Source organism: Chiroxiphia lanceolata, chromosome 15 (genome assembly GCF_009829145.1).
Source record: "Chiroxiphia lanceolata isolate bChiLan1 chromosome 15, bChiLan1.pri, whole genome shotgun sequence".
Classification (NCBI taxonomy): Eukaryota; Metazoa; Chordata; class Aves; order Passeriformes; family Pipridae; genus Chiroxiphia; species Chiroxiphia lanceolata.
The window spans coordinates 15,693,668-15,719,444 of record NC_045651.1 but is presented as its reverse complement, the minus strand read 5'-3'; the positions used below and the strand labels follow the sequence as shown (position 1 = coordinate 15,719,444).

At 40.4% G+C, this 25,777-nt stretch overlaps 1 protein-coding gene across 2 annotated transcripts in view; it reads left to right on the top strand.

Annotated features, from left to right (window-relative positions):
* The window catches only part of SPOCK1 (SPARC (osteonectin), cwcv and kazal like domains proteoglycan 1), a 265,743-nt gene that overhangs the window by 177,477 nt on the left and 62,489 nt on the right, over positions 1-25,777 (top strand). For both annotated transcript variants that reach the window (XM_032702921.1, XM_032702920.1), the window contains one exon: positions 1,047-1,179. In XM_032702921.1, the coding sequence (XP_032558812.1) occupies positions 1,047-1,179 (133 nt within the window). The remainder of the gene's footprint in view (positions 1-1,046; positions 1,180-25,777) is intronic.

Below are 25,777 nucleotides of genomic sequence, written 5' to 3'. Positions count from 1 at the left end.
ACAGATGGCAGTTATTTTTCTTACCAGTCTCCAGCAAAGCTGCTGCAATGCCTTGCTTTGCCTTCCCTTGTAAATGCTTTCAAGTGAAAGACAAGCACACATGACCAAAATGATTCTGCATTGTAGCACTGGCTTGTGGTTTCTAAAGCAAACTTTTAAGCTAACTTGCAGCATTAGGCTGGTGATAATCACTTCATGTTGTACCAGTCAGGTAGTTCTTATGACGGAAAAATGAGCCATTAGTCGGGATCAATGGGCGTGTTTGGCAGGGAGAATTTGGAGCAGATGCCTTTTTCATGGGCACTCTTAATGGAATAAGTGAGTATTCCATAACTTGAGGACAACTGCAGTCATTCCCATAGGATGAACATTGGTGGGTTTGGAGATGCTCTGTCCCTTTGTAGCATTCCTGGAGGGACCGTGATCGAGCCGGGAATCTTGGCTGATCGTTCAGCAGCTGGTGTGTGGAGGAGAGTCCTGCACATACAGTGACAAAGGGCTTGGGTGATTTTATAAATTTTTATAAGCATAATATATGTTACAATGTTTTTCAAAGGATTTTGTTTTAAAATTGTTGCTGCCTTCCCAGTAATTTGACAACTCTGAGGAGCCTGGTGAAAACGCCCCTAAATACAGCCTGATGTAACATGATTTGCCTGTGTGACAAGAAACACTGTGTAGTTCAGCAAAATGCTGTATTCTGGAGTAAAATCATTTGTAGTTATAAATCAAAATGAAACTGCCAAGTACTGTAAATCTAGGGCTGCCTACCAATTTATGGCTTCTTAGATTGCCTGCTGTAATGTGCCATATTATAGAAGCATTGTTAGGAGCTGTATTTAATTTACTTGCTTTAAATTGTGGTTTAGTGGACTTGGCAGTGCTGGGTTAATGGTTGGCCTCGATGATCTTAAAGGTCTTTTCCAATCAAAATGATTCTAAATTAATACTGTATTGCAAATTCAGCTTTGCCTTATTGAGAGAAACTCTAATTCTTCTGTTTTGGACAAAAGTGTTCAAGAAGTGTGGTGTGTCTTCTTTTACAGCCTTCGACAAAAGAAAGGCAACTTGGCCCAGAAGCACTGGACTGGACCAGCCAACATAGTAAAATGCAAACCCTGTCCCATGACACATTCCAGCCCTGTCTGTGGTTCTGATGGACACACCTACACTACCAAGGTGAGTTCTGAGATCCCTGTCAGTTGTGCTCATCCAAGCTGTGGCAGGAAGATGAAACGTCTTTCCTTAACAGGTAGTGTTAAGTTACAGTCTTTAGTTTAGGAAAGGGTTTTTTTTGTGTGTGTGTGTAAAAAGTGCTGATAAATGTAAATTTTTTCCATATTTGATAAACAGCAAATCAGAGTGACAAATCAGGCTCTCATGACTTTCATGATTCATGTTTCTCTAAACAGCTCGTTCTCCTGATGAAGTAGAACTCTTAATGTTGATGATGCAACAGAGAAAAAAAAAATCATTTGATCAGATGGGCTTGTTCAGATAAGAGGATTTTAGGATAGTTCTTGTTCTTAAGATTTGGTCTCCAAGTGGTAAAATAGCTTAGCAGTATCATTCTTCAGCGATAGATTTATTTTTTAAATTATTTTTTTTCCAGACTGCATGGTTAACAATTCATTTAGCCCATGGTTTTAATAGGCTTGTGTGCCAGATGCAGCATGTATGGTACCATAAAAAAATTCCCATAACCCAGTGGGGATAAATTGGCTCATTGTTATACTGAAAAATATGATCACCTTAGGGCTTGAGTCAATAAAAGAAACTGGCTTCAAAGCCATTCAGCATTCCAGATCTCCCATTAGCAAATAAAGCCTTCCATGTCTCAGGTACATCTTCCACAAACAGCACTTCAGGCACTGGAAGGTGTGTTTAGGGAATACTCTTAAGGTTCTCTTATCTTTGTGCATGCAAGGGAAGGTTTGACAGTCAATAAAACTATCCTTCAAAATCCAAAAAACAGCCTTCACAAAAAAAAAAAAAAATCCAGGCAAATAAACCAATTGGGGGGAAAAATTCCCTGCTGTGATGTAACAGGGATGATGCAGCTCCATTATCTTCCCAGCTGGGCAGCTTGAATCCTTCCACAAATATTAAAATGCTACCATGTTTCAACCTTTTAAGCCTCTCTCCTGTTCTGACTGAAGGATTTGTGTGGCCAAATCAGAAAACTGTCATCTGTGCACCCACAAACTGCACAAAAATGGCTGCACGTTGCCTGTTAAACAAGTTACTCTTTAATACTCTCTAGGAGTTTGTATTGCAGTAATTTAACATCTGTTTTTAGGATTAAAATTGGGCTCATTTTGAAAACAGCTTTATCTGTCTCAGCTCTTGAGAGTATGTAAGATATTTTGTAGTTAATAGATTTCATTGCATATTCTGTCACCCTATTAACTCATTTCTGTGCATTTTACCTGCATCTCAGTTAGCTCTGAGTGGGTTTTTTGGCTTCCTCTTGTTTCTCACCATGAAATCCAAATGGTTTTCATCAGAAGTTCTGCCAACATAACAAATTTGCCAAACTATTGTGACTGTAAGCCTGACAGCTCTCATGAAGACATGAAACAATTCCCATTGCTGATATGCTTGACTGTCAAAGATACACCCCCCAGCAGCTGAGCTGTTTGGTTTTTCTTTTTTTTTTTAATGAGATTTTAAAATATTTATTCTGAAACAAATTTGTCTCAATTTATTGTGTGTTTAACTATCAGTTGTTCTTGTCCTAGCAAAATTCAGGTTTTTTGTTTTTTGGCATTTTTCAGAAGACAAATTTTGGTAAACGAGATGCAAATACTTTAGGCAGAGTATTAAAATGAAATAGTAAATGTTAGTGTTCTAACAGATGTTTTATGGTCAGGAGTGATCATGGGTTTCTGGTATCTTTTAAAAACAGAATATACTGTTTCCCTCAAGCTCAGTGTTAGTTTTCAGCAGATAATGCAATCCCTCTTTCTTGACTTTAAGTGACTAAAATCAAAGCTTTCTTTGGTAATTTTCTTTTTCATGCCAGTGCTGTTGTCAGGTATTATTCCTGGCCCTGTGGTGCTGACTGAAAATGCAGAAAGGTGGACACAGGAGTGTGGGCACTGCTTTATATCTGTACATGTTGGCACCTGGCTCTGCATCCACTGCTCTGTGAACATGCAGTGATATCCTGGGCATGTGAACAGAGTCTTTCTAAGGTTGTAAACAAAAAATGGAGAGCAGCCACTGTGTTTTAGGGGGGGAAAAAAAACCTTCAGAAATTGTGTATTGGCCTCCTGGTCACGTCAGAGCACACACAGACACGGCAGGGGCTGAGCCCTCCTGGCTCAGTGTGGGTTTGACCTCTGCCACGGGCACAGCGGGGGCTTGGGTGGGACATGAAGCTCGGGCTGGTGGTTCCTGGCCTGGCAGAGCAGCATCAAAGTGCTTCACTAACGACCTGGGGCTGCCATTCAACATCTGCAGTGATGTTTGGACCAGGGATTGCTCTTTCTGTGCTTTGAACTGTTACCTGAGGGGGGAAAAAAATGGATGAAAAGGAAAGAACACAAGGGAAGTGTGACTGGCTGATCAAGGGCAGGTGAAAGTTGGGTGTCAATAAATGTGCAGTAATTCACATTAAGGAAATGCACACATCCCAAATATACACATCACAGGCTCTCATTTAGACACTTGATCCCAGAATAATTCTGACTGTTTTTCTGAAGACATTGTAGATGTCTTCAGAACTAGAAGTCATCCTAGAGGCAGGAATTTCTTGATAAAATTGGGGAAAGTTATCCAAACCAGAGCATTCAATAATACAAAGGTCCTAGGGGAAAAAGAAATAATGAACATAGTGGTGTAGTTTACCTTTTAAGCTTCCTGGTTGATGTAGATAAAGACTCAGGATATTTAACTCAGTCTCACCAAAGACATTGAAACCTTCAGCCCCTTGACTAATTTGTTGAGGGCTAGTCAAAGCAATCTCCCTCATCTTCTGTTGGAAAATATTCAATGGTGTTGATTTTCAACACATAGCTAAATGGGGAAATTTTGAACGTTATGAGAAATCCATGCCCAGATCCTGGGCTACAATGGATTCAAGTGTCACCTAAATATCCCAGTAGGAGACACAAGGTACTTTCATGGCTCTTGAGTTGATTTAGCTCCCTGTGTGGGAGTTGGACTGATTGAAAAACATCTCTCTACCCACTAGGCATTTAACCTTTCTGGATCTTTATCTGAAATCTTCAGAACTTGTTGATCCACTGTTGATCTGAATAATTTCATTTGCAACACACAAGTGCTGAAGTGGGAAGGGATGAAGGTGTGTGGCTGTCGTGCGTGGGGGGGTTTTTTGGTTCTTGTCTTGTTTTCCAGAGACAAACTTATTCTTCCAAGCAATGGGATTCTCTAGTTACATCAATAATTCAGTGTTTGTGCGTGCCAAAATTCAAACACAGACCTGGCCTACTCAGTCCTTGTACCCTGTTTCCAGCAATTGAAATATGAGCTGTTTTTTGACTTCATGGTTTTGTTGTATTTCTGAAAACTTTATAAACTCTCTATCATCCTTTCCTGTGAATTCTGAACTCTGTGGGCTTTAGGTTTATCAAAAATTTCATTGAGTCTCTAATTACTACTTGAAATGCAGGTGTTTTAAAATGCAGACTGTCTCTCCCATAATAACTTTGTACAAAGGAATTGCCATTTCCTGGGTATAACAGCTCTGTTTAATACTGTGACAATACAAAGCACTTCCATAGGTTATTACAGTCAGAGTTTTCAAAGCTCTTTAAAGTACTAATGAATTAAGCTTATGAGGTACGTAAGCCCTGTAAAGAGCTTGATGTAATTAGTTAATGTTTTTGTGAGCAACACATTAAGAAGAATAACTTCGTAGCTGTCAGTTTTACAGAATGTTTAATTAAGCTTGTTAATAAAGCAATTACCTGAACATGACGAGGACTGCACTTAACTAGTCAGAAAATGAAAATTAAGATGATTTTAAATTACAAAACATACCACCTCAATGACTAATGGTCCCTTCAAAGATGGAAAGGTACATTGGTATAATTGTTATGTTTCTAATTAGGTACATTGTTGTTCTGCAAAGTTTCATTAAATCATTGTGCACTAATTAAGTCCATGATCATGTCTCTTTTTGTTTGAAAATGGAAAAATCACCTCCTGTTGTCATAACATTAGGTAACACATTTGATATTAAGGGATGTGCAAGAAAGAAAGTTTTTTCCACCGATTTTGAAACACGAGGAAAAAAAAAACAGTGACCAAAATAATGAGACAACATTACTTAGAGGTGTGTAATGTGAGGGCTGCTAAGTTTAATTAGGAGGAGTCTGTATTCAGCAGCACAATTAGCAAATACTTGTTAAAATGTCCTAGTGATGAGTATTTCGTGCCCCATGGTTTGGTTTTCCCTAATCCAGCTGCTGTGGGGTGCTGTTATTCAGTTGTGCTTTTGCCCAGCTCTTCCTCTCTGTGGTTTGTCTAAGGGATGACTTGGCCTTTCCTGGTGGAAACCAAGATGCTTGGCAAGCTTTAAGATCAATTGTGTCCCCAGTTAGATGAAGAGTTAGATTAAACTCTGTATCAACTTTTAGCTTTGGTTTGGTTTTGTTAGGGGAAAATTAAGGAACTAAGAGAGGGGTGGGGGAAAGGAAAGACAGGAAGAGTAAGACAAGGTAGGATACGGTTTAAGAAATCCATGCAGATGAAAATTTAAGTCATCCTTATGCTCCCTGTACAAATATTAAGGGTTGCTGGTGGGAGGTACAAGAATAAATTATTTTCTCCTAATTTTCTTCATGTTCTTCTTTTAAATCAGTGAACTTGAATCTTTCAAGTTCAGAGTCTAGGCCTGACGTAGTTTGTTGTGTCTTGAATCCATAAATGGTAGATCTGGTACATTACCCAGTTCTTCCACTGACCTGTGCTGTGCTGGTGGGCAGTTCATGTTATCCTCATTCTTAGTTTGGAAAGATCTGGACTCAATAAAGTACTGGGAGAGCTACTTTGAAGTCTTGGTGACAAAGGTTGTGTAATTTAGGGTTTTGGGAGTGGGATGCTGTTGCTTGTGTTACATTAAATGTGTCTGTGTACAACGTGACAGGACCATTGCTAAACTTCCTGGAATTTTCTGATCCAGCTGATCAGGGTTTTTAATGGAATATTCCAATACCTTTCTGTGGAAATCGATAGATTCCATGGGATGTGACTGTTCTGATGGAACTTTCCATAAGAAGACTATTTTACGTCATCATTACTATGTCCTTGTTCCAGTAGCAGATTTTCAGCATCCATTCCTATTACATTATTTGATTCCATGTGTTGTAGGGGGTTTCCTAATTGCAGCAATACATCTGGCACCAGGCTTTCAGCACTGCTGACTTTACTCTCCCAAATAACCACAGGGAAGCTCCAGAGGACTGGGAGAATTAGGATCTGCCTAATGTTGAGTACCTTTGTACATCACCCTTTGGTCTCGGGCACATCCCACTTCTGCATTCCCACAAGGAAGATGTTCCCTCAACCTGTACTCTGGGCCAGTGAGACTCCAGTTGTATAATCCAAAAGCCCTGTGAAGCTGTTTATTGCATAATCAAGCCCTAAATAATAAATTTTGTCTCTCAAAGGAGGAACACATGGAGCTCTGTGCTGTGCAACCACAGCTGCACAGTTTATTTGGCTTGAAGCATGAGGTGAGCAATGTTATTTGATCAAGTGCTGTGTATCCTAAAGACATCCTGTTGTTTATGTGGTGTTTTTCTCTGCATGGTCTCAAGGAATGAGCAGAGAATTGGGAATGAGGCAGATCTATATTCCTGTGTACTTTGTAATCCATGCCAGTGTCTTCAGATAGTTAATTGTAAAGGGCATTTTTTGCATATGCTTGAAAAATGGCATTTCTCTTTTGGTCAATTAATATGCTAAAAAAAAGAAAATGGCTTTCTGCCTCCTATATTCTTTCCAGTGCTGCCTCATAGGGGTGTCTTGGCCACAAATTAACAATTCAGGATAAAGATCTCTGCTTTCCCCTGGCAGGGGTAACCTTTGTTAAACTCTAAGGGAGCTGAGCAGCACAACTTTTGAACTCTGCTCACATAACCATGCAATTCTGCAAATTCCTGAGCTTCCTTTCAAATCCCATTTAGTTTTATGTTCAAGTGAAGAAGCTTTTGCTTTTCAGTGGTGTCAGATAGTAAATTCAAAAATCCCAAAAAATGCTCTACTGATTTTTATATCCTAACTGGGGGGGGGGAAAAATAGCCCTGCATAACCACTCATCTGTGCATTGTGGCTGCTGTGTGACAGCTTCCCAGCTAAACCCCATGAATATATACATGTTTGCAAGGATTCTTACCTGACACACTATGAATTGTGAGAACAGCCAAGACAGAGGCTTCTGCAGTGACACAACAGAGAGAAGGGGGGAAAAACAAAGAGCTCTGGGCAATTTTTACAGAGTAAGGGCTGCTTTGTCATATTGCCAGGTTTGAGACTCTATGAATTAATGAGAAATTGCTGTGGCCCAAGACATTGTGTTGTTTCAGCAACTGCTTGTTGCTGTCCCCTTAGTCTTTGGAGAAAGACTCTTCAATGACACTGTCCTGCAAACACAGATGGGGAGGGGGAAACAACAACAGAATGATTAACAACAACAACAAAAAAGAAAACCCACAAATAACTAGGGGCTATTTCATCCCATTAATAAACCTCTTACAAAGAAGATCCTGGTTTTGTTGGAAACAGGCTACTTAAAACTCTGACAATGTCACTGGTCACTGTTGGAAGGAGAAGGGAATTGCTTTGGATCTTCTGGAGGTTGGTGATCTCTCAGACCCTGCATAAAAGCAGGGCAGAGAAACACTGGAGGTGTTCTGGGGACAGATTTAGATGGATCACAACCTGGATTTATTTTTCCCATGAATAGGCTCATGTAAGAGAGATTAGTTAAAACTTCTACTGCTTTGATTTCTGCTGGGGCCAGTGAGCAAAAAGGCCCTGACAGAAAGCAAAATTTATCCCAAGTTGGGCCTCCAAGTTTTTTAGCAACTAGAGAGAAGCAAGCTGGTCTAATTGGGGTATGATGACGTTTATCTCTGTTCTCTAACCTTGCCTAGCAGGGAAAGGATATTTTTAGTTTGTGTTTTTGCCATATTCTAGCGTTTCTCAGTCCAGAACAAATTGGCCTTGCACAGACCGGGTTCTTTGTGATTAACATGTTGTGTCAGTTTCTAAATCTGTATTTTCCCTTTAATTCCTGAATCCCTTATTTTACCATATTAGGGCCTGTCAGAGTTGAATGTTTTAATTACCAAGTCAAGCCTACAGAATCTGGGGGAGATCACAATGAAATGTCTCTATTTGGTGGGTTGGTGCAAGTGGCAATTGATTCTTCATATTATTTTGGTAACTTGACTATGGAGAAAACACTGCTCTAAACTCCCTAAAAAATCCTTCTCAATATATACTCAGGCTGCAGTTGTGATGTATAAATACCATGCTGGAGAATGCAGTATAAGAACCTGTGCAGAATAAAATAACCTTCAGGTTTCCATCAGATTTACCCCATTGCTGAGTGATAGGGAGAGGTGAAGTTTCTGCTTCTCTCGCAGCCAGCTCCCTTAAATTCTTTACATTTTCCCAAATGGCTCTGATAATACTCAGCTCTGTAAAGCAGCTGAAAGTGCTCATCTTCTGGTGCTGCAGAAGTGCAGCATTTTGGGGTAGTTGACTTGACTTTCATGGGATATGAAACCCTAAGTAAGTCCAAAAAAACTCTACAGTCATTGGGCTTTTATGCTTTTTTTTTCTATTGAAGTTGTTTAAATTGACTGGACTTCATTGATAGGATTCACCAAAATGTATCTTCCTTAAATTAGATATATTCATGTTTACCCACTAAGAGTCTCTAGAACCTAATTAGACCTGCTGTATGATAATGAAGCTCCTCATTATTACATGTCAGTTGTTACCAGAATACCTCACGAAGGGAGTGGGAGGATGGTGTGTGTGGGGGGGTGAGTCGTGCACGACTGAAATACCTTGGAAAAAGTATCAACAAAAAATATTTTGGGATCTTGTCACGGCAAATTTCTAACACACTAAAATATTTTTAATATAGGTTCTGGTTTTGGTGTCTTGTGGGTTTTTTTTGTTTCTTTAAAAGGGGGGAAGCAACACACTGACTTCCTTTACACAACAAGGGTTAATCCTGAGAAAGTGCAGCTCAGTGCAGGGAATCTTTGGTCCTGATGCTTTTCTGGTTTGCCCACACATACTTTTTTTCAGAGAGAGAAAATAATGTTTAGAATGTCACTGATTTTTCTCCTTCCCAGTTACAAACTCCTCCAGTGTTTCAGGCAGTGTTCTTATAGAGGCACCCAGGTAAGTACTGCCAATAATTAGAAGTCTGAATATGTAACACGCCCTGCTGCTGGTGCTCAGTATTCCAACAACTCAGAAAAACAATGTGTTTTTTTCTAGGGGATGTGTTTAAATATATGTACTGAAGTCTTACTGAATTAAATGAGACTGCATCTTATTAGTGTCTTGAAAAATGAAGTTCTGTGCACATCTCTAGGCTGGAAGATGCAGCCTGTCAGCCCTGTTTTACACAGTAAATGAACATCTTGTTTAGAGCATCAGTTCTCTAGATCGTCCAGAAGTTTGTTTTTTTCCTGGTGCTGGTTGTGCTGTGGCTGAATTATTTTTTCCTTTTCTGTTCTCTTGTATTTTTAATTCTCATTACCACACTGTATTAGATTTATAAAAATTATTTGTTGATGAAACACATCACCAGCAATTACTTGCTGGGCACATTGCCCCCCAAGGGACAGAACGTAAGATGCTGCTAAAATAAAAGCATAACTTGGGGCTTTTTCTTTTCACCTGTGTGGAAGGAACCAGCACTGAGTGACAGAAGCCAATGTTCTTGTTAATAAGCTTCTGCATTAAAATTACAGCAGGTGCACAGGGAGAAAGAAGCAGCAGTGTGACTGTGACTTGTGTACTTTGAATTACTGTGTCAGTAGTGATGGATGGGGCAAACAATAAAATTTGACCTGTCACGTTATGCTTCTGAGGCTATAAGCCTTAAGGCATTGGTAATTGGCTTCAGCCAGCAATGTTAATGTAGGTGGATTGGAAAATGAGATTATTTGGATGATACAGGCTGCTTTACATTTTTAGTGCTCAAAAGAAAAGACTGGAAACTCAAAGGGGCTGAAGTTGTAAGGCTTGTTCTTCGTAAACTCTCTTGTCCCTGGATAATAGAGCAGGCAGAGGAGTAGTTCTTAGATAAGAGGTTCATAGCGTGTAAAATATGAGTTATTTTAAATGATTTTGTGGGGCATGATTTTTAAACAGTGTGTGGGAGGTGCAATGCACACAGCTTCCATTACACACATAAATCCCATTATTACCTTCTTCACATTATGCCTCGTGCTCAAATGTGCCCCTATAGTATTAATGGGACTGGCAAACACATCTTGGGGTTGCCATTACTCAGTGAGTTGTCAGTGTGGTATGGAGTGCTCAGGTGAACACACTGCTCACATTGGAGAAAATCTGTGCAGTTTAGATGCACAACTGAAGTGGGTTTTAAGTAGTCACAAAGTGATTCTGTCATATTAATGTGTTTATTTGGTGCTAGAAAGAAATCATGTTGATATTACACACGTAATATTGAGGAGATATTGTGGTAGTTGTTGCAGGTGGAACGATGTGCATATTTTCCAGTGAAAGCATTTTATGCAATAATGTCAGTCTGAGCTTGGGGAGTTTTCATCAAAATCAGTGTTCTGAACTTTCACTGAATGTGAGGCAAAATTCAGAGAGGAATGTGTTTGGGTACTCAAAATATCTGTACCCTGGGCTGGAAGTGAGCTGAGAACCTGCTCAGTGATAACTTGCATGTTGATAGTTCTTCCTGAGGAGATAAATAGTGGTGTGGGGTTTGGGTTTTTGTGTTTGTGTGTGGCTTTTTGTTTTGTTTTGGAGGTTTTTTGGTAATGTGAAGTGGTGGAGGTGGGACAGAGTGCTCCAAATCTTGAGAACATGGAGTCATCCAAGTCACCTTTTGATAGTATTATAAGGATTGGACCATTTCTAGGTGACTTTGTCTTTTCCTTTCAAGGCCTCTTCATGGTCTCTTCTTCATTTCCCCCTCCCTATACCTCCAGGTGCTCTGCTTTAACATCTTCCTCCAGGCAAAGGGAATGGCAGGAGGGAGTTTGGGTTGTGGAGAGGTCCTGGGAGCATTGCAGAGGGGGCAGGAGGTGGTTTGAAACTGGTGGCCTTAGGGGAGAATCTCTGGGAAGGAGAAAGAAGAATGCTGAGAATATTATAGTGGGATGGGAAGATGTAGGGAAAGTGAACTCACAGAGAAATTGGACTTTGTTTCACTGTTTGCAGAAAACCTCAAACAAACTGGGCCTGTGCCAGTTACATGATACAAGTGGAGTTTTTTGATTCACTGAGGGTTTTCTTGCCAGAGATAATGCTACAGAAAACAGAAACAGAGAGCTCACCTAGTTGTATTCCCTTCAGTTTTCATCATAAATAGAGGAGAGCAAAGAAGTTTAAAATACATGTAGTTATACCTGTTAATTTTTGTTTCCATATACTTTGGACTGTTCTCCAATGATGTATACTCTTATTTTACCCATTTGAATGTGTTATGTACAGAAATAAGTATGTAAGGAGAAAGAAGGATCACAGTCAAAACTACATGATTCTAGTTTGCTGCAATGTAATCCTAAATAAAAGCAAATATACATTGACTTTTTTCCCCTAGGAGAAAAAGGTGTATGTTTTGTTCAATGTATATAACAGTGGCAGATCTTTTCTTGTTAATGCAAGTTTTTCCTTCACTGTTGTCACCTTTTCAAATTGAGAAAAGAATGTGAAGTGGATCACTTTGGGTCTAGCTGGCTGTTCTCACTTCTTCTTGCAGCAGATCTTAATGAAAAGGTAGGGAAAGAAAGGAGAAAGGGAAGTTTCCTAGTTTAGATTTCAGCAGTGCTGGTTGTGAGATCTCTGTATGAATTTCTGCAGATTGATAGAGCTGACATATCAAAAGACTCTTGGTAACCTGCATTGTCAGGTAAAAAAGAAATCCGAGTTTTTAAAAATGAGTGATATGAGGGGGAGCGAGGACCAAAATGTCTTTTAGAGAAAAGTGTCTTCAGGTAACACAGGCAGGGTAAAGAGCCTTTAAAAACTTCAGTGGCTGAATGGGGATGGTGGTGGACTGTGTTCATTTGCATTGCGTGATGAGAACGAGCTCAAAAATGTAAGAAATTATTAATAGAAAGGCAGTGGCTCTCAGAGGGGAGATGACACTGTTATTCAAGCTGTCTCTTCCAATTCCTGTGTAGGGGGGAAAAAAAAAACGGCAGGAAAATGTTGTAGGATGCAGCTCTAATGTGGGGTTCTGCTCAGCCTGGCAGAGTTCACCCTGCAGGACCTCTGCAAAGAGTTCTCTTGTCCTGGGGCAGAACATGGCACAGCACAAATCCTCCCTGTTGGGTTGTGTCTCCTGTTGATTACATCCACCCCTCGAGCTCTTGGGGGTGAACTGAAGCTGCTGATGGGGCTCAATCAGCAGGGGAATATTCTCATCCTGTTCTGGCATGTCTGTCTGCAGCTGTGCACCACATGGCTCTTGGAAATTGGCCTGCAGTCTTAATATTTTGTGTAGAGACATCGAATTTCTCTTTGTGCAGACACAGAATCACTTCATGTAATGCGTTTTGCTGCCACCATGTACTGCTTGGCTTCCAGTGAACCTTTTGTTTTTTTTTATTTTCTGTGCTCTAGCTGGGCTAACTGCAGTGTTAGATTAGTCCAAGCTAACTGGAGGGATGGAATCTGGCTTTTTTTAGTCAGTAGCTGTCCTTCTCCCACACATGATAAAGCACCTCTTTCTCACAGCTTTCTCACACCTCCCTGGCTTAGGATGACACAGCACAATGTCTGTAAAAACCTCTTTCTGTTGAATTGGAGTGGGTGCAGGTGCCAAGTGCTTTGGTGGGAGGGTATATCCAAGGATGGAGGTGATTTTTACATATTTAGAGCCAATGGGAGTGAGATGAACCTTCAGTGAAATAAATAGAATATTGAAAGAAAATGTTAAAACTGTCTGTGTCCCTGAATGTTTTAAACCTTAAGTAAGTGTATAATCACTTATTTTGCCTGTCAAACCAATGGAGTTCTCCAACTTTTAGTCATGTTTTGATGTGACATTAGGTATACTGTACTTCTACCCTTTGGGTAAGATTCAGTGCATAAACAGCAACTTGTAAGATTTCTTGACCCAGGTCACAATCAACAGCAAGTTCTTGGCTTTTGTGGACAACTTTTTTTGATTTTGACCTGACTCTAATAGAGTTTCAAATGGAAGACCACAAATAATAATGGCATAAATTGTTATTACTTCTTCTAGCTGCCTCTCTAAGAGCAAGGAATCGAATTAATCAATGGGATTAATTATCTGTGGAAGTGACATCATTACTGGACAAAAGCAACACCAGGACTATCTACACATTTCAAGCAGAACATCTAATGATATAAAATTGAAATCTTCAGAAAGTACAAAATAATTAACTTCATTCACAGGGGTTCTTACCAAGGATTGTGGATGCACCGTTTGAAAAAACCTGTCTTATTAAACACCAATTAGATTCGATAAAATTCTAAAAGCCTCCTATAGATAAAGGCTTCCACTTGTTAATGGACTTTTTTCCTCTCAACTTCTGAATTTCAAGTAATTTCAGGCTGCCCTTCCCTTTCACACAAAGGAAAAGCTACTTGCTAGAAATTCCAGTTTTAAAGTCTGTGTTTAACATTCTCAGGAGAGATTTGTCAGGGGCACGTGCCACCCAGGGAGCATACAGTGTGAAGCTTGAAGATTGAGGCCATTTACAGATCAGATGTAGCCAATTTAAATTGCAAGGAGGCTGAAATGAAAGGCTGGCTCAGTTGATGTGCTGTGCTAGGCTGGAGTTTAGTCTGGTTTGAGCTGGGACCATTAGATGCACATTGTGACCAAATTCTGCTGAGTTTGGTAACAAAAGTCTTTCAGTTAAAAAAAAAAATTGAATAGACAGTAGAAATAACCAGCCAAAGCCCCTGTAGGGAGATGGAAGAGGAGTGCCAGCCTGTATGGAAACCTCTATTTTCAAATCTGAGCTCTGCCATCACAGAGTCTGCATAGGAGAGTTAGTGCCAGAAGCATGTTTTATTGCTTAAATTATCTTGCACAAGCAACACTGAGCAAGGAAAACCCTTTTGAGTTATATAACTCTTTGATGGGAGGCCTTAAGGTCTTTCCTTTTAAGCCAGTAAATCCTAGAGCACTAATTTAAAGACTGCACTTTTCCTTAAACCTAAAAGCATGTTCTAAATCTTGTTGTATTTAGTTTGAACACTTATCTGATGTGCCTGATCCTGTAATTCCAGACTCAGTGACATCACCTGCAGGGCCTCTGACGTGCATTTTGAGATACATTTTGCTCACCCTAAAACAGCTCACCTGGAATTCCCATTTCATCTTGGCATCAGAGGTGGGGTGGGGCTCTGCACCCATCCCCAGGGGAAGGCACAACCAACATTTTGGGTCTTCACATGCAAGTTTTGTTCAGTTTTGAAAGGATATCAGTGCTTTTGCTGAAGCTATTGTGTAGATGCTGGTGTGTAACACAGGGGTCAGATGGGGACACTTCAGTCTTCAGAGCTGTTTGTGTACTTTCTTTTCAGCTGTAATTTTACTTACAGGGGGTATTGAATCCAGTCTTGCAGCTCTAAGTGTCCCTACTGCTGCCAAAAGATATGAGCTGCAGGTTGAGGGCAGTTAACTGTTATGTGTTCACTTTGCTATTTCTTAGGACCATATAGAGTCTATAAAAAGAAAAAGGAGCTGTTCCTTGGGAAATGAAAACAGGAAATAAGGCAGGTAAAGATTAACTCTGAATGCATTTGTGAAGCAAGAATGTTATGAGCCTCACGTGGCCATACACAGGTAGCTTTTGCTGTCAAATGCAGTGAATTATTAGATAAATGTTAGATTAATAAAATGAATAATATATAAATTGATGGCTGTAACTGGAGTTTAGGATTAGGTAGAAGACATATCTGAATATAATCTGCAGCAAATGGCTCTCATCTGTGCTAGAGGCTCACAGCGTCTAAAAAACATAATAACCAGAGTTGTCCTCTTGCTGTTGATCAGTTAGCTCTGTGCAATTAGCAGGAAAGATGGTCAGGATTTTAGGGGCACAAAGGCCACTGGCTGGGGCCCAAAACTGAGACTCCAGAAGTGCCCAATGCACTGCTATGAGAGTAGTGCTGTGATCCCAAGGGAATTTGCCACAGATTTGCTCAAAAATGGTGAAATACAGTTTTATAAGAAGTTTGTCAGGTTCTTTTAGTCAGCTTTGTTTGATTTCTACAATAATAAAATATGAATAATACATGGTTTTAGATAAGGTGATAGTTTTTCACCCTTCCTTCCTGAATTGCAGCTGTTGTAGATTTACAGGGGAACATGAATCATATTTCTTCTGTGGTGATAAATTTGGCATTATTATCTAAATTTCAGCTCCTTTTCTTCTCTTTGTTGATTCCATACATTAGAACAGTTTTCAGACCTAAATCATAACTGCAAAGCAGCAGGAGGTAATTTTGAGCAACACCCCAGCTAATCTGTGACTAAAGAATTGTGATTGTGTTGGTTGGAAAAGTCGTGTGAGAAGAATTCTTCGAGTATCCCCTCGTGGAACAACCACACAGGCTGATGCAACACAGTATTTGAATGATGGTCAGCAACAGTTTCCTGGTGTTTCAAGCTTAAATCTTCTCATTTCTTCTGGTTTTTTAGTAGTTTAACTTACAGCATTTCTTTTCTGTGAGTAGATAGTTACTGTGAGATTGGGGTTTTTTTTTCTTCTCCTTATCACTAAAATTGACTTTAAATCTAGTTTTTGTCATGATTTCCATTTTCTTTAATGGGAAGCCTTTTTAATTAGTGGTTTTTTGATGCAGTATCCTAAACTTTTCAATGTCATCTGTGGGAGAGTGAGCCCACACACAGCACAAAATCTGAAAGTTTGGGGTAAGCTTGGTGATTTTCAAATAACTGCACTGAAGCTTGTAAACTTCTGTGAAAGGACTTAGGCAAAAGCTCTCTTCATTACCAGTGGTTATGTCCAGAGTGATGTGGTGAATGAAACCCAGCTCAGCACTATCTAAAATGTTACCATCTAATTCTTCTTCACAAAAGACACTGTGCAACTTGAGTATTATATGTTGCAGTTCACCAGTAAATTGAGTGACCCACTTACAGGTACCTTTGGAAGAGATTCTGGGATGTAAGCTGACACTGAAACTCCAGGATTTTCTTCCCTTGGGCAAAAATTCTCAAGCCTAAGCATACAGTGTGCTTTCAGGGTGGCAGATCCCTCTGTGGGATTTATTGCTTTGTTAATAGGCTCAAGACATCATCTGTCACTGTGAGAGCTGGGAGCACTGTCTGGGTTTTCCTCTTCATTGTTCTTCTCTGGCTCCCTCATTTTATAACTCTGGCTTTGGGCTGTATCCTGGGTCTGGGAGAGAATCATTGGCCACTTCCCAATACCTGATGCTCCAAGCCCTGTGTTTGCTTTGTATCAACAGTCATTTCCCTGCTGCTGCTCAGCTCCATGGTAAGAAATTTTAAAAGCTGATCCTCTGACTTTGCAGGTGCATTTTGGATGCATGGTTTGTCTGTTTAGTGCTTTAGTTTCATCTCTGCATCTGTGATTTTGGGAAGATGACGAGAAAGGAAAGATCTTTTCCTCTTCCTCCTTTCCTCTAAGCATCTGGTCCCTGTGATTTTTGGACTTTCTTTCCCCTCCTTATTTTCAATGGGGAGCTCTTCTGTCTCTGCAGATGAAGTCTCTGGCCAGGCACTGCCCCAGCCTCCTCAGAGCTGCACCAAGCAACCAGCCACCTTCCTCAGTGCTAAATTAACTTCAAAAAATCATCTCCACTTCTACCCCCACCTCCATTTCCATTTTATCTCTGGGCACAAGGCACTTTGCCGTGCTGTCAGTACACTTTATAATACAGGTTTTATATTTAATAGCCAAATGCCTCCTCCTTGCTGAGCATCATCTTGGTTTTGGGAGCAGGGAGGAGATGGTGGGCCGAGCTGAGCAGTCATGGGCCATTACAAACAGGATATAAAAAGCAACAATGAATGCAGGGAAGGCATTTTCTAAGAGGCCAAGGAAGGAAAGGCAGTTTTATAATTCATGTTGGGTGCCCTTGCTGCTGATCATGAATTTAGTCTTGATCTTGGCAAATCAGTCACACGTAGAGAGTGACAAGGAAATGTAGTGCCAGTGACAACCTGTATTGGGAATGTTTTTAAGGTCTTGACTATAGCACAGTTCTAGCCCAAAACACAGGCTCAAGGCCTTGCTAGACAGGCACTCTTGTCACGGGCAATTGTGACAATCTAAACTTTCTTAAATTAAATGTTTTTCTACCTGGAGAGTTGTGCAAATCAGCCCCTCAGTTTGCAGCCAGCAGCCTGTGCATTGCTCAGGGGGTGGATTTCCTTGGCCATGCCATGCACAGGGCTGTGGTTGCCTTCTGCACGCTGCTGTCATCCCTCAGCATCACTCTGACAGCACAGTTCACCCACTCTCATCTCATTTTTAAACCAAATGATCCTGATCATGTCTCCTTCTCAGCACCTTGATGAGGGGAACCTTCCCTGCTGAGCTGAGACAACCGAGACACCAGGAGAATGTGTCAGGGCAATGAGGCTTTATCCATCTGGCTGTTCAAGCTGTGATTGGAATGAAAAGGGACTGATGCCTTTCCTGAGGGATGGAGGCCAGTACTCACTTTTAAATGCCTCCCCATAGAAGTGAGGGCTCAGACCCCTACCAGGTTCTCCAGGGCAAAGGAGTGGGTGCTACAAAGATGAACTCTGCAGTCATTAATTATATATTGCTTTTAAGCAACACGTTAACTCTTTATTTCAGATAGCCTTCTCATAGCCACTTCAACCAGTGTACCAAATACTGGCAATTTAAGGGTTTACATTATTTTTGACATTTATTTTAATACAGTTAATTTTTTAGTGTGTGTATGTGTGCACCCCATTGACTGTGAACAGCTAAAATAGGTCAATTTATGCTTCTATCTTCAGCCACATTCACCTGTCAAAATACTCAGTCTCCATAATGTTCAAGAGAAAAAATACCACTTCAAATGCTGAAGTTGGCCCTTCTGGCACCAGCTCAAAGGAGAGACAAGGAGGGCTACAAGACCAGGAGGACAAGTCTGAAGCTTGGCAGTCATGTAGATACCCAGCCCGACAGCTTAGTGTCTGTTAAAGGCATTAAATGCCTGCAGGTTGAGCAGATCAAACCTCATTTGTGCACTTGTTATCAGTCACTGTGGGCATCAAATGAACTGCAATAGTCACAGTTGGATTGTCCTCACTTTTAGTGGTCCTTCAGGGAATTAGACCCCTTCCCAAAGGGATGAGAAAGGCAAGGCTGGAGTGTCTGTCCACTGGCAGTACTCAGGCAGTGCTGCCTCTAGGACCCAATTTTCCAGCCTCTCCTCTGAGCAGGGGCTGATTCTGTGCTGGCATTTTCAGTTGTAAAGGCAGGATTTGGGCAAACCTGCCTCAAGCCCTTACATCTCAGAGGTGGCATCCTCTGGACAGCTCAGGTGCTGAGGCAGAAGGCACACACAGCTTTCTTTCTGTTGCAAGAAGTGGTTTGAAGGCTCGATATGGAAGTGTTCAAGAAACTGGCACCAAAAAAGCAGTTGCCTGACTTCAAATTTAGTGAAGCTTCGGTAGGAATTTACAGTACTACTGCAGTCTGCAGGATGGGTGATGGATTGCCATTTAGAAATGCCATTTCTGAGTCCTTTTAAGGACAGGCAGGAATGTCCCAGACCTGTAAAGGGGGACAGGGAGGTTTTGTCTGGAGCATCACTGTGACCATCCTTGAGCTCAGGCATTTGGAACAAATGGAACACTCCTGTGGATGAGGGATAAGTGCATGTACTAATGAATAAAAGAGCTGGTCAACAAAATGTACAGCACTAGACATGAGAGCTTTGCTGTTTGTTATTCTAGGAAATAGCTTTTTCAAAGGGAATTTAAATAAATCTCTGATAAACCCCTGATTAAAGCGGTTCAAGTATCAGTCGTATACAACTGACTGATTGAAACAATGTGAAAAATACTGATTTATCATCTAGCTAAATCTTTTGGTTCTTGAGCTATTTATATTTTAGGAAAAAAGTCTTGGCCTAATGGGCTGACTCCCCTTCAAAAGCAGAAGTGCTTTCTCCAAACATTTTCCATGGACTTCTGAAGCATGCAAATATGACTTCAAACTGCAGTTTTATTTAGCCTTCTATGGTAAACCAGCAGGAATGTCCTTGTATTCTGTTTTGCTCTGGTTTACTGTGTAATATTACACAGAAGCAGGAATAGATGGCATTTTCCAGTGACAGAGGGTCTACAAATATTTATGAGGTCATTGTATGTGTCATGGCAGGAAAAGATTTTTAATCTTCTGAAGTCTAAGAGTTCTTTGGGAGATAACATCTGAGTTTTGTTAATAAGCTTCACTCATTCTTGATGAGTTTATACTGGCAAATAAGATTTATGCCACAAACTTCATCTGCTCAGTGAGCAGCTGGAGACTGGGAATATATTAGCATCACTATTTAGCAATTTTGCTGATGTCCAGACCATATGACACACTCTGCAGTTCTGCTTTATGTTTTCTTACTGTAAACTTGTTGGATTTTAAGTTGGTGTGTCAAATGGAGAAAACCTGAGGAATTTTGACCAGTTGATGTGCCTCATTATGTGCAACTGCTGACAGAAAGGAGTGAAAAAATTCTTTTACTTTTCTAATAATCCTGTAGCAATTCAGCTGTAAGGGTTGGGGGGCATTTTCACAGAATTTATGGCTCGTGGGCTTTTCCAGCTTGAAATAATTTGTTCCCTTTAGCTAAGAGACAACAGTTTTGTTACCAGTCCTGGTACCACTCAATGCCATGGTCAGTCAATCCAGGTCCAAGTGTGAGACTTGCCAAGAACCAGTTTGGTGGCTTGAACCAATGAGTTTCTGGGGAAATGTTGCCATGTTTGTTGATTTATATTTTTAAGTGAGCAGTGGATTCTGACAGGAGTCTGTGGGCATCTGACATAGGGTCTGTGAACTGTTTTTCCTGGTCAAGGAAAGTGTGTAAGAAAAGCGAAGCTGTTTTTAAGGAGGCTTAAAGTCACTCTATAGAGGACTAAATTTTTAGGAGCTGGGAAACAGAAGTCTGAAAGAAAACCCTGTATTTGAGTGCAGGTTTTGTACTCTTATCTGGTTAATTGGGTGTTGTCATCTCTCTGGATTTAAATAACACTTCTCCCTTTGTGTTATATTGTGTGCTGGTGCAGAGCATTTGATATTTCCTGCTGCAGAACTGGCTGCTCTTGAGCAGTGGTTTGTATTTATACCTTTATAAATACGTAGGATTTTGACTCCTTTGTGGATGAAAGGAGCCACATAAATGGTAATTTCGTTGCATGATTGTCTTACTGAATATTTTTCAAAAAATATTTAATAGGATAGATGTGGTACATCAGGCAGTTAATCATACTAGTCAATTAAACTGCTTTGGGATTTTTTTTAAGGATTAATATGTGTTTACAGAACATACAATATTCCTCTCCCAAAACCTACTGGAATACAAATGTTTATTCCTTACCTTGTGTTGCACCAACATTGCATCAACTTCTCATTAGAAATACCCACAAAGTTATAAACTTTTTTTGAGAAATTTAGTGCATTGGCCTATGGTAAGAGTAGTGTCTGTTAATTGTAAAGGATTTGTATTTAGGAGATGTGTATGCCATAGAATATCATATTAGAATAACAAAAAAGCTTTGACTTTGGAGGAGTTTCTTGAAGATTTCTTCAAAGTCCCTGACCTTTTCTTCTGCTCCCTTAAGGACAGATGCTGAAGCTATTCAGACATTCTGAACTCACTGAAGTAGCAAAGCTGAAATAAAACCTGTGTTGCAAACTAGAATTTTGTGTTTCTTGTTATGCACTTCATTAAACTAGAGAGTTTTGGTTTGTTTTTTTTTTTAGATAAGCATTTGTCATCTCCATGTCAGACTTCTCAAAGAACATGGTGAATTAACAGGTCATGTTTAATGCAATCTTGACAGAAAGGTTAATGAGAATTCAGAAGGCATCAAGAAGGGAAATAATGCAGAGATGAAAACAAGGAACCAGAGTACTTTGTAATTTGGCTTGTCTTAAACAGAGGGATTTGGTTGTTCTGCAGGGAATGAAAGAGTGAGTATTCAGTACTCTGTCAGTTCACACTGCAGTAGCATCTACAAGGTGGGTGCCCACTGGGCTGAATTATTTTGCCAAAATTGTTTGAGACAGGTCTTTCTTTGAAGGGAAAATTGTGCATCTACCTGGTTGAGGTTCTGTAGGATCAAGGTCATGTGGCTGAGAGTGACAGAGGGAAGAGTGGAATTGAAGGCAAATATTGTGATCACATCCTGAGGAGAGTGGGTGGTTTATGGCTGTGACTGTCTCCCATCACTGCCCCTGTTTAGCCAGTCCAGTCCCTCAGAGGACTGAGAAGGGACACAGGACAGTGGAGCATTTGTCTCCCTTGCACTTAACCCTGACACCTGCAGGATCTGCATGTTTATATGGCTTATGGAAAATGCCAAGTTCCCGTGCCTCCCTCTAAAGCTGCAACAATTTCCGTGGAAGGGGATGATCAAAGCATAAAGCAACAAAGTTTGAGTAGTTTTCTGTCCTTGAGCTGTGACTGGAGGTCTGCCCTGTGCTGTGGATGCTTCTGAGCAAAAACACACCCTTTGAAGGGAAGTCAGCAATCAGTCAGGATTGCAAACACAGTATTGGTTCCTTTTGGGAAAGCTACCAATCTTGATGATGGTAATCACAGGGCTGCCTTTCTAACTTGATTAGAATCACAGTTGTGGCTGCCAAATCAAACAAATTGGCATGTGACGGTCGGAACTTAAAAAGCCATCAATTATATCCACTCCTGCACTGAGGACAACCTGATTATTCTTGTTGGAAGTTCAGCTGGCCTGCTGTACATTTTGTATGTAAAGCCAGTTTTATTTTTAAAGTCCTTCCTTCTGCAGCCAAGGTTAAAATAGGAGAAAACTCAGTTGTTTACATCATAAATTGTCTGATACAATTCAAGCATTGAAAGTTGTGTTCTTGATGGGAAGAGGAAACAAGAAAATTGCAGAGTTTATTATGCCAACTCACAGCTAATTATACAAACCTTAATACAAATATCATTTGCAGTAATTTAGTTACCTTGTTCCAAGGTTGCATGCCTGCATTCAGTTAAAATGTAAAATTCCTTATTCCAGTATCTCAATGATGTGAGGCAATGGTTGTAAAACAAGGGGATCAGCTGCTTTTGGGCAACTAACTTTGTAAGAGACTTGTATTTCAGGATCTTTTCCCTTAATGCATGGGCACAAGATGCACCAATTCTTGAGGTGCTTGACAGTTGTGACCTTAAATGCTCTGACCTTCCCGTGAGGTGCCAGCCCCTTGGCACAGAAGAAGGATTTGTTTTTTCTTTTTTTTTGGAATTCATATTTTGAGCTTTTTCTAACAAACAGCTTGTTTGAGCCATTTAAAACATCAAAGGAGGTGTTTCTTGGCCTGGGTACATCTTTAATTTGAAGCAGATTTATTAAAGGCCAAAACAGGATAACACTGCAAGAGGATTAGCTGTGCTTACTTGATTTCTGAGCAAACAGACTAATTCTGCTTTCTTTGTATGGGTGTCTTTCACAGCCAGTCCATTCAGTGAGCACTGAACTAGGCCTGGAGTATGGGTTTTTCCTTATTTTTTTTTTTTTTAAATTTCTTGTTGCTTCTATTGTCTTCTTTAGAAATCAGAGACTTCAAAGCTTTAGCCTGCTTACCCTCCCTTGGTTGCTATGCTCCAAAAGACATTCCTAAAGCTTCTTTGCTGGTAACTGTCAAATGTTTTGTTTCAGGCTTCTTAGCATCGAGGCTTCAGCTTGGCTTTTGTTTTGATTTATTCTTCACAAAAAAGAAATTCTGAGAACTCAATTAAAAAAAAAATAAGCTGGCATTCTTAGCACTTCAATCTTGTTGCTGTTCTGAAAGCAGCCAGAGCTGTGGCCCTGCAGGATGCTGTGTATTTTATAATTGTACTTACACTTCAGAGTTGCTCTGTCTGTAAACAACAGAGAAAAACTCTCCCTGAGATCTGAAAGTTTGCTTGATACTGTACATTTCATACATCAATAATGAGGAATGAACACTGCTGGGACCACAATGTGGACAGTAAAATCTGAGCAAACCTATTGCGAACTAGTTAACAGATGTGATGAGAATGGCTGGGATAACTATTCTGGAAAAGAGGATTGGCCTCCTGACGTTTATTATCAGGGAAGTTGCTATTTGGGAACAGAAAAAATCAGACTGACCTTCACCTCTCATGTGCAAAGACTGAGTTTGGTTAGAAAATGATGATACATTTGAAAACCAAGCACACATGCTGGAAAAACTCACGTTTCCAATTTTCTAGAGGGACTGCAGGACTTGTGTGTTTGGCCTATGACTGGTAGCACAAGTGAACTAATGAGATTGTTGCTTACTACACCACCAAATTGTCAAACAAGCCAGGGTGCTCTTTAACTGTATCTCTGTCCTTTTCCCCAGCACCATTTTTTATTGACTCTGGAAATAAAAATGCAGTGAGTTTTAAGAACATAGAATCATGAAATGGTTTAGGTTGGAAGGGAGTTTAGAGAACATCTCATTCCAACCCCTCTTCCGTGGGCAGGGACACCTTTCACTGGACCAGGTTGCTCAGAGCCCCATCCAGCCTGATCTTTAACAAGGATGGGGCAGCCACAGCTTCTCTGGGCAGCGTGACACTCCAGTTTTAGTGTTGCTTCTTATTTGTGCCAGGGTTGCTAAAGGAGGAATAGGCAGCATAGAACAAATTCAACAGACTAGTTCACCAGTGTTTCAAGGGGTGAAAGGGGTGTAGTAGCAACTTTTCTTTGATTTGTAGAGATACAAACCTCAGAGAGAGGGTTGAGCTGTTCTCAACCCATACAGCCATAGTGGTCACAGTCCCATCCCTGGTAAACTGTCAGAGGCATCAGACACCTCAAAGTAACTGCAGATGCAGTAGTAAGCACTTTGCAGTTACTGACTGATGGGGAGAGTTGGTTGAGACATTTTTGGGCTGCCAGGATATTGCCATCATACCAACTGCCCTAAAAATCTGCAGGGTACATGCCTACCCTTTATAGTGGTCACAAAAAGCTGGTGCTTTTTGTCCAGGTATGGGCAGATGGATGTGGGAATGACTGTGTAGATGGAGCATTGCCTCAGCCAAAATCCAGACTGGGATAGTCACATGCTCTGCTTAAAATGTTATTGACTGGGTGGAAACCCTGTGCTTGGGGATCTGAATGTCTCGGGTTGTCTTCCCTCTGCCATATGTTGTTTAGCTGGTAAAGGGAGTATCTGTGTGTGCACAGAGCCTCAGATCGTTACCTCTTGATTATGTTCATGTTATCTGATGCGTTGTCTCCAAGAGAGAAATTAAATTGCCCTTAGTAATTTGAAGCAAATAAAAGTGACAAATCATCATTCTCATGTGATCAGTAGTAAATGGCTGCAGAATGAGAATGCATTTCAATTACATGGTAAATACATTTTAAGCAGCATCGATCGTTCCAAGTCTCCAATTGTTTTTCTGGGATTTTCTTTACTTCTCAACTAAGATGGTTTTGGTCTATTAAAAAGAAAAAAAAAACAAAAAACAGTAGCTTTGTTCCGCTTTGAATAGTGCTATTAGCAATGAACTCTCAACTCATAATTGTGAAGATTTAGGGATAGGAAATGATTTCATAGAGACAAAAGCAATACAGTAGGAATCTAGAAGGGAAACGAAACAAATGCAGCAGGCAAGTGATTTTTAAAGTCCATGTCTTGAGGTGTGGCAGACTAGTGTACTGGAAAGCAAAAACTCCCATGTGCAGGTAGAAAATGGTCATCATGAGTGAGCTGTCATGCAAATCCTGCAGGAAGGCAAAGGAGTAAACATTTAGCAATAGGAAAAGCTTTTGAGCGTGAATATAGAATATGGGTTATAAGGCACTATATATATATATGTATTTTTTTAATAAGCCAGCATTGCTTGCCTACATTTGCATTTGGATTCTGATCCTGCAAATATTCCCGACTAAAACTCGTTTTAATTTCCCGTTTAACTCATCTTGGTCTCATCAACCAGTGAAAGAAAAGTTGAAATCGGCATTGCACAAATGTTTCAACTTATGAATTGGCTCTTCTGTGTCATGTTCTAGACCCATCAGGTTCAGTAAGGACCTGAATTTCTTACAAGATGATAAACCAGCTGAGCTATGTCCCCACACACCCCTGGGCCTGGGTGTTTCCAGAACTGGCATCGAAATGACTTGTAAATGCAAATTCAATTTCTGTATGACACACTAGATTTTGATGCCTGAAACTCTTTTCTTGTTTGCTCCTAGAATGGGAACCATTTGTTTTCATTGTCACATTGCATTAGCAAATGATCCCTTGAATACCCTCCACCTCCCTACCCAGTGTAGTGTCCTTATATGCCATATCATCCAGCTCATGCAATTAAATGCATTCTTTTT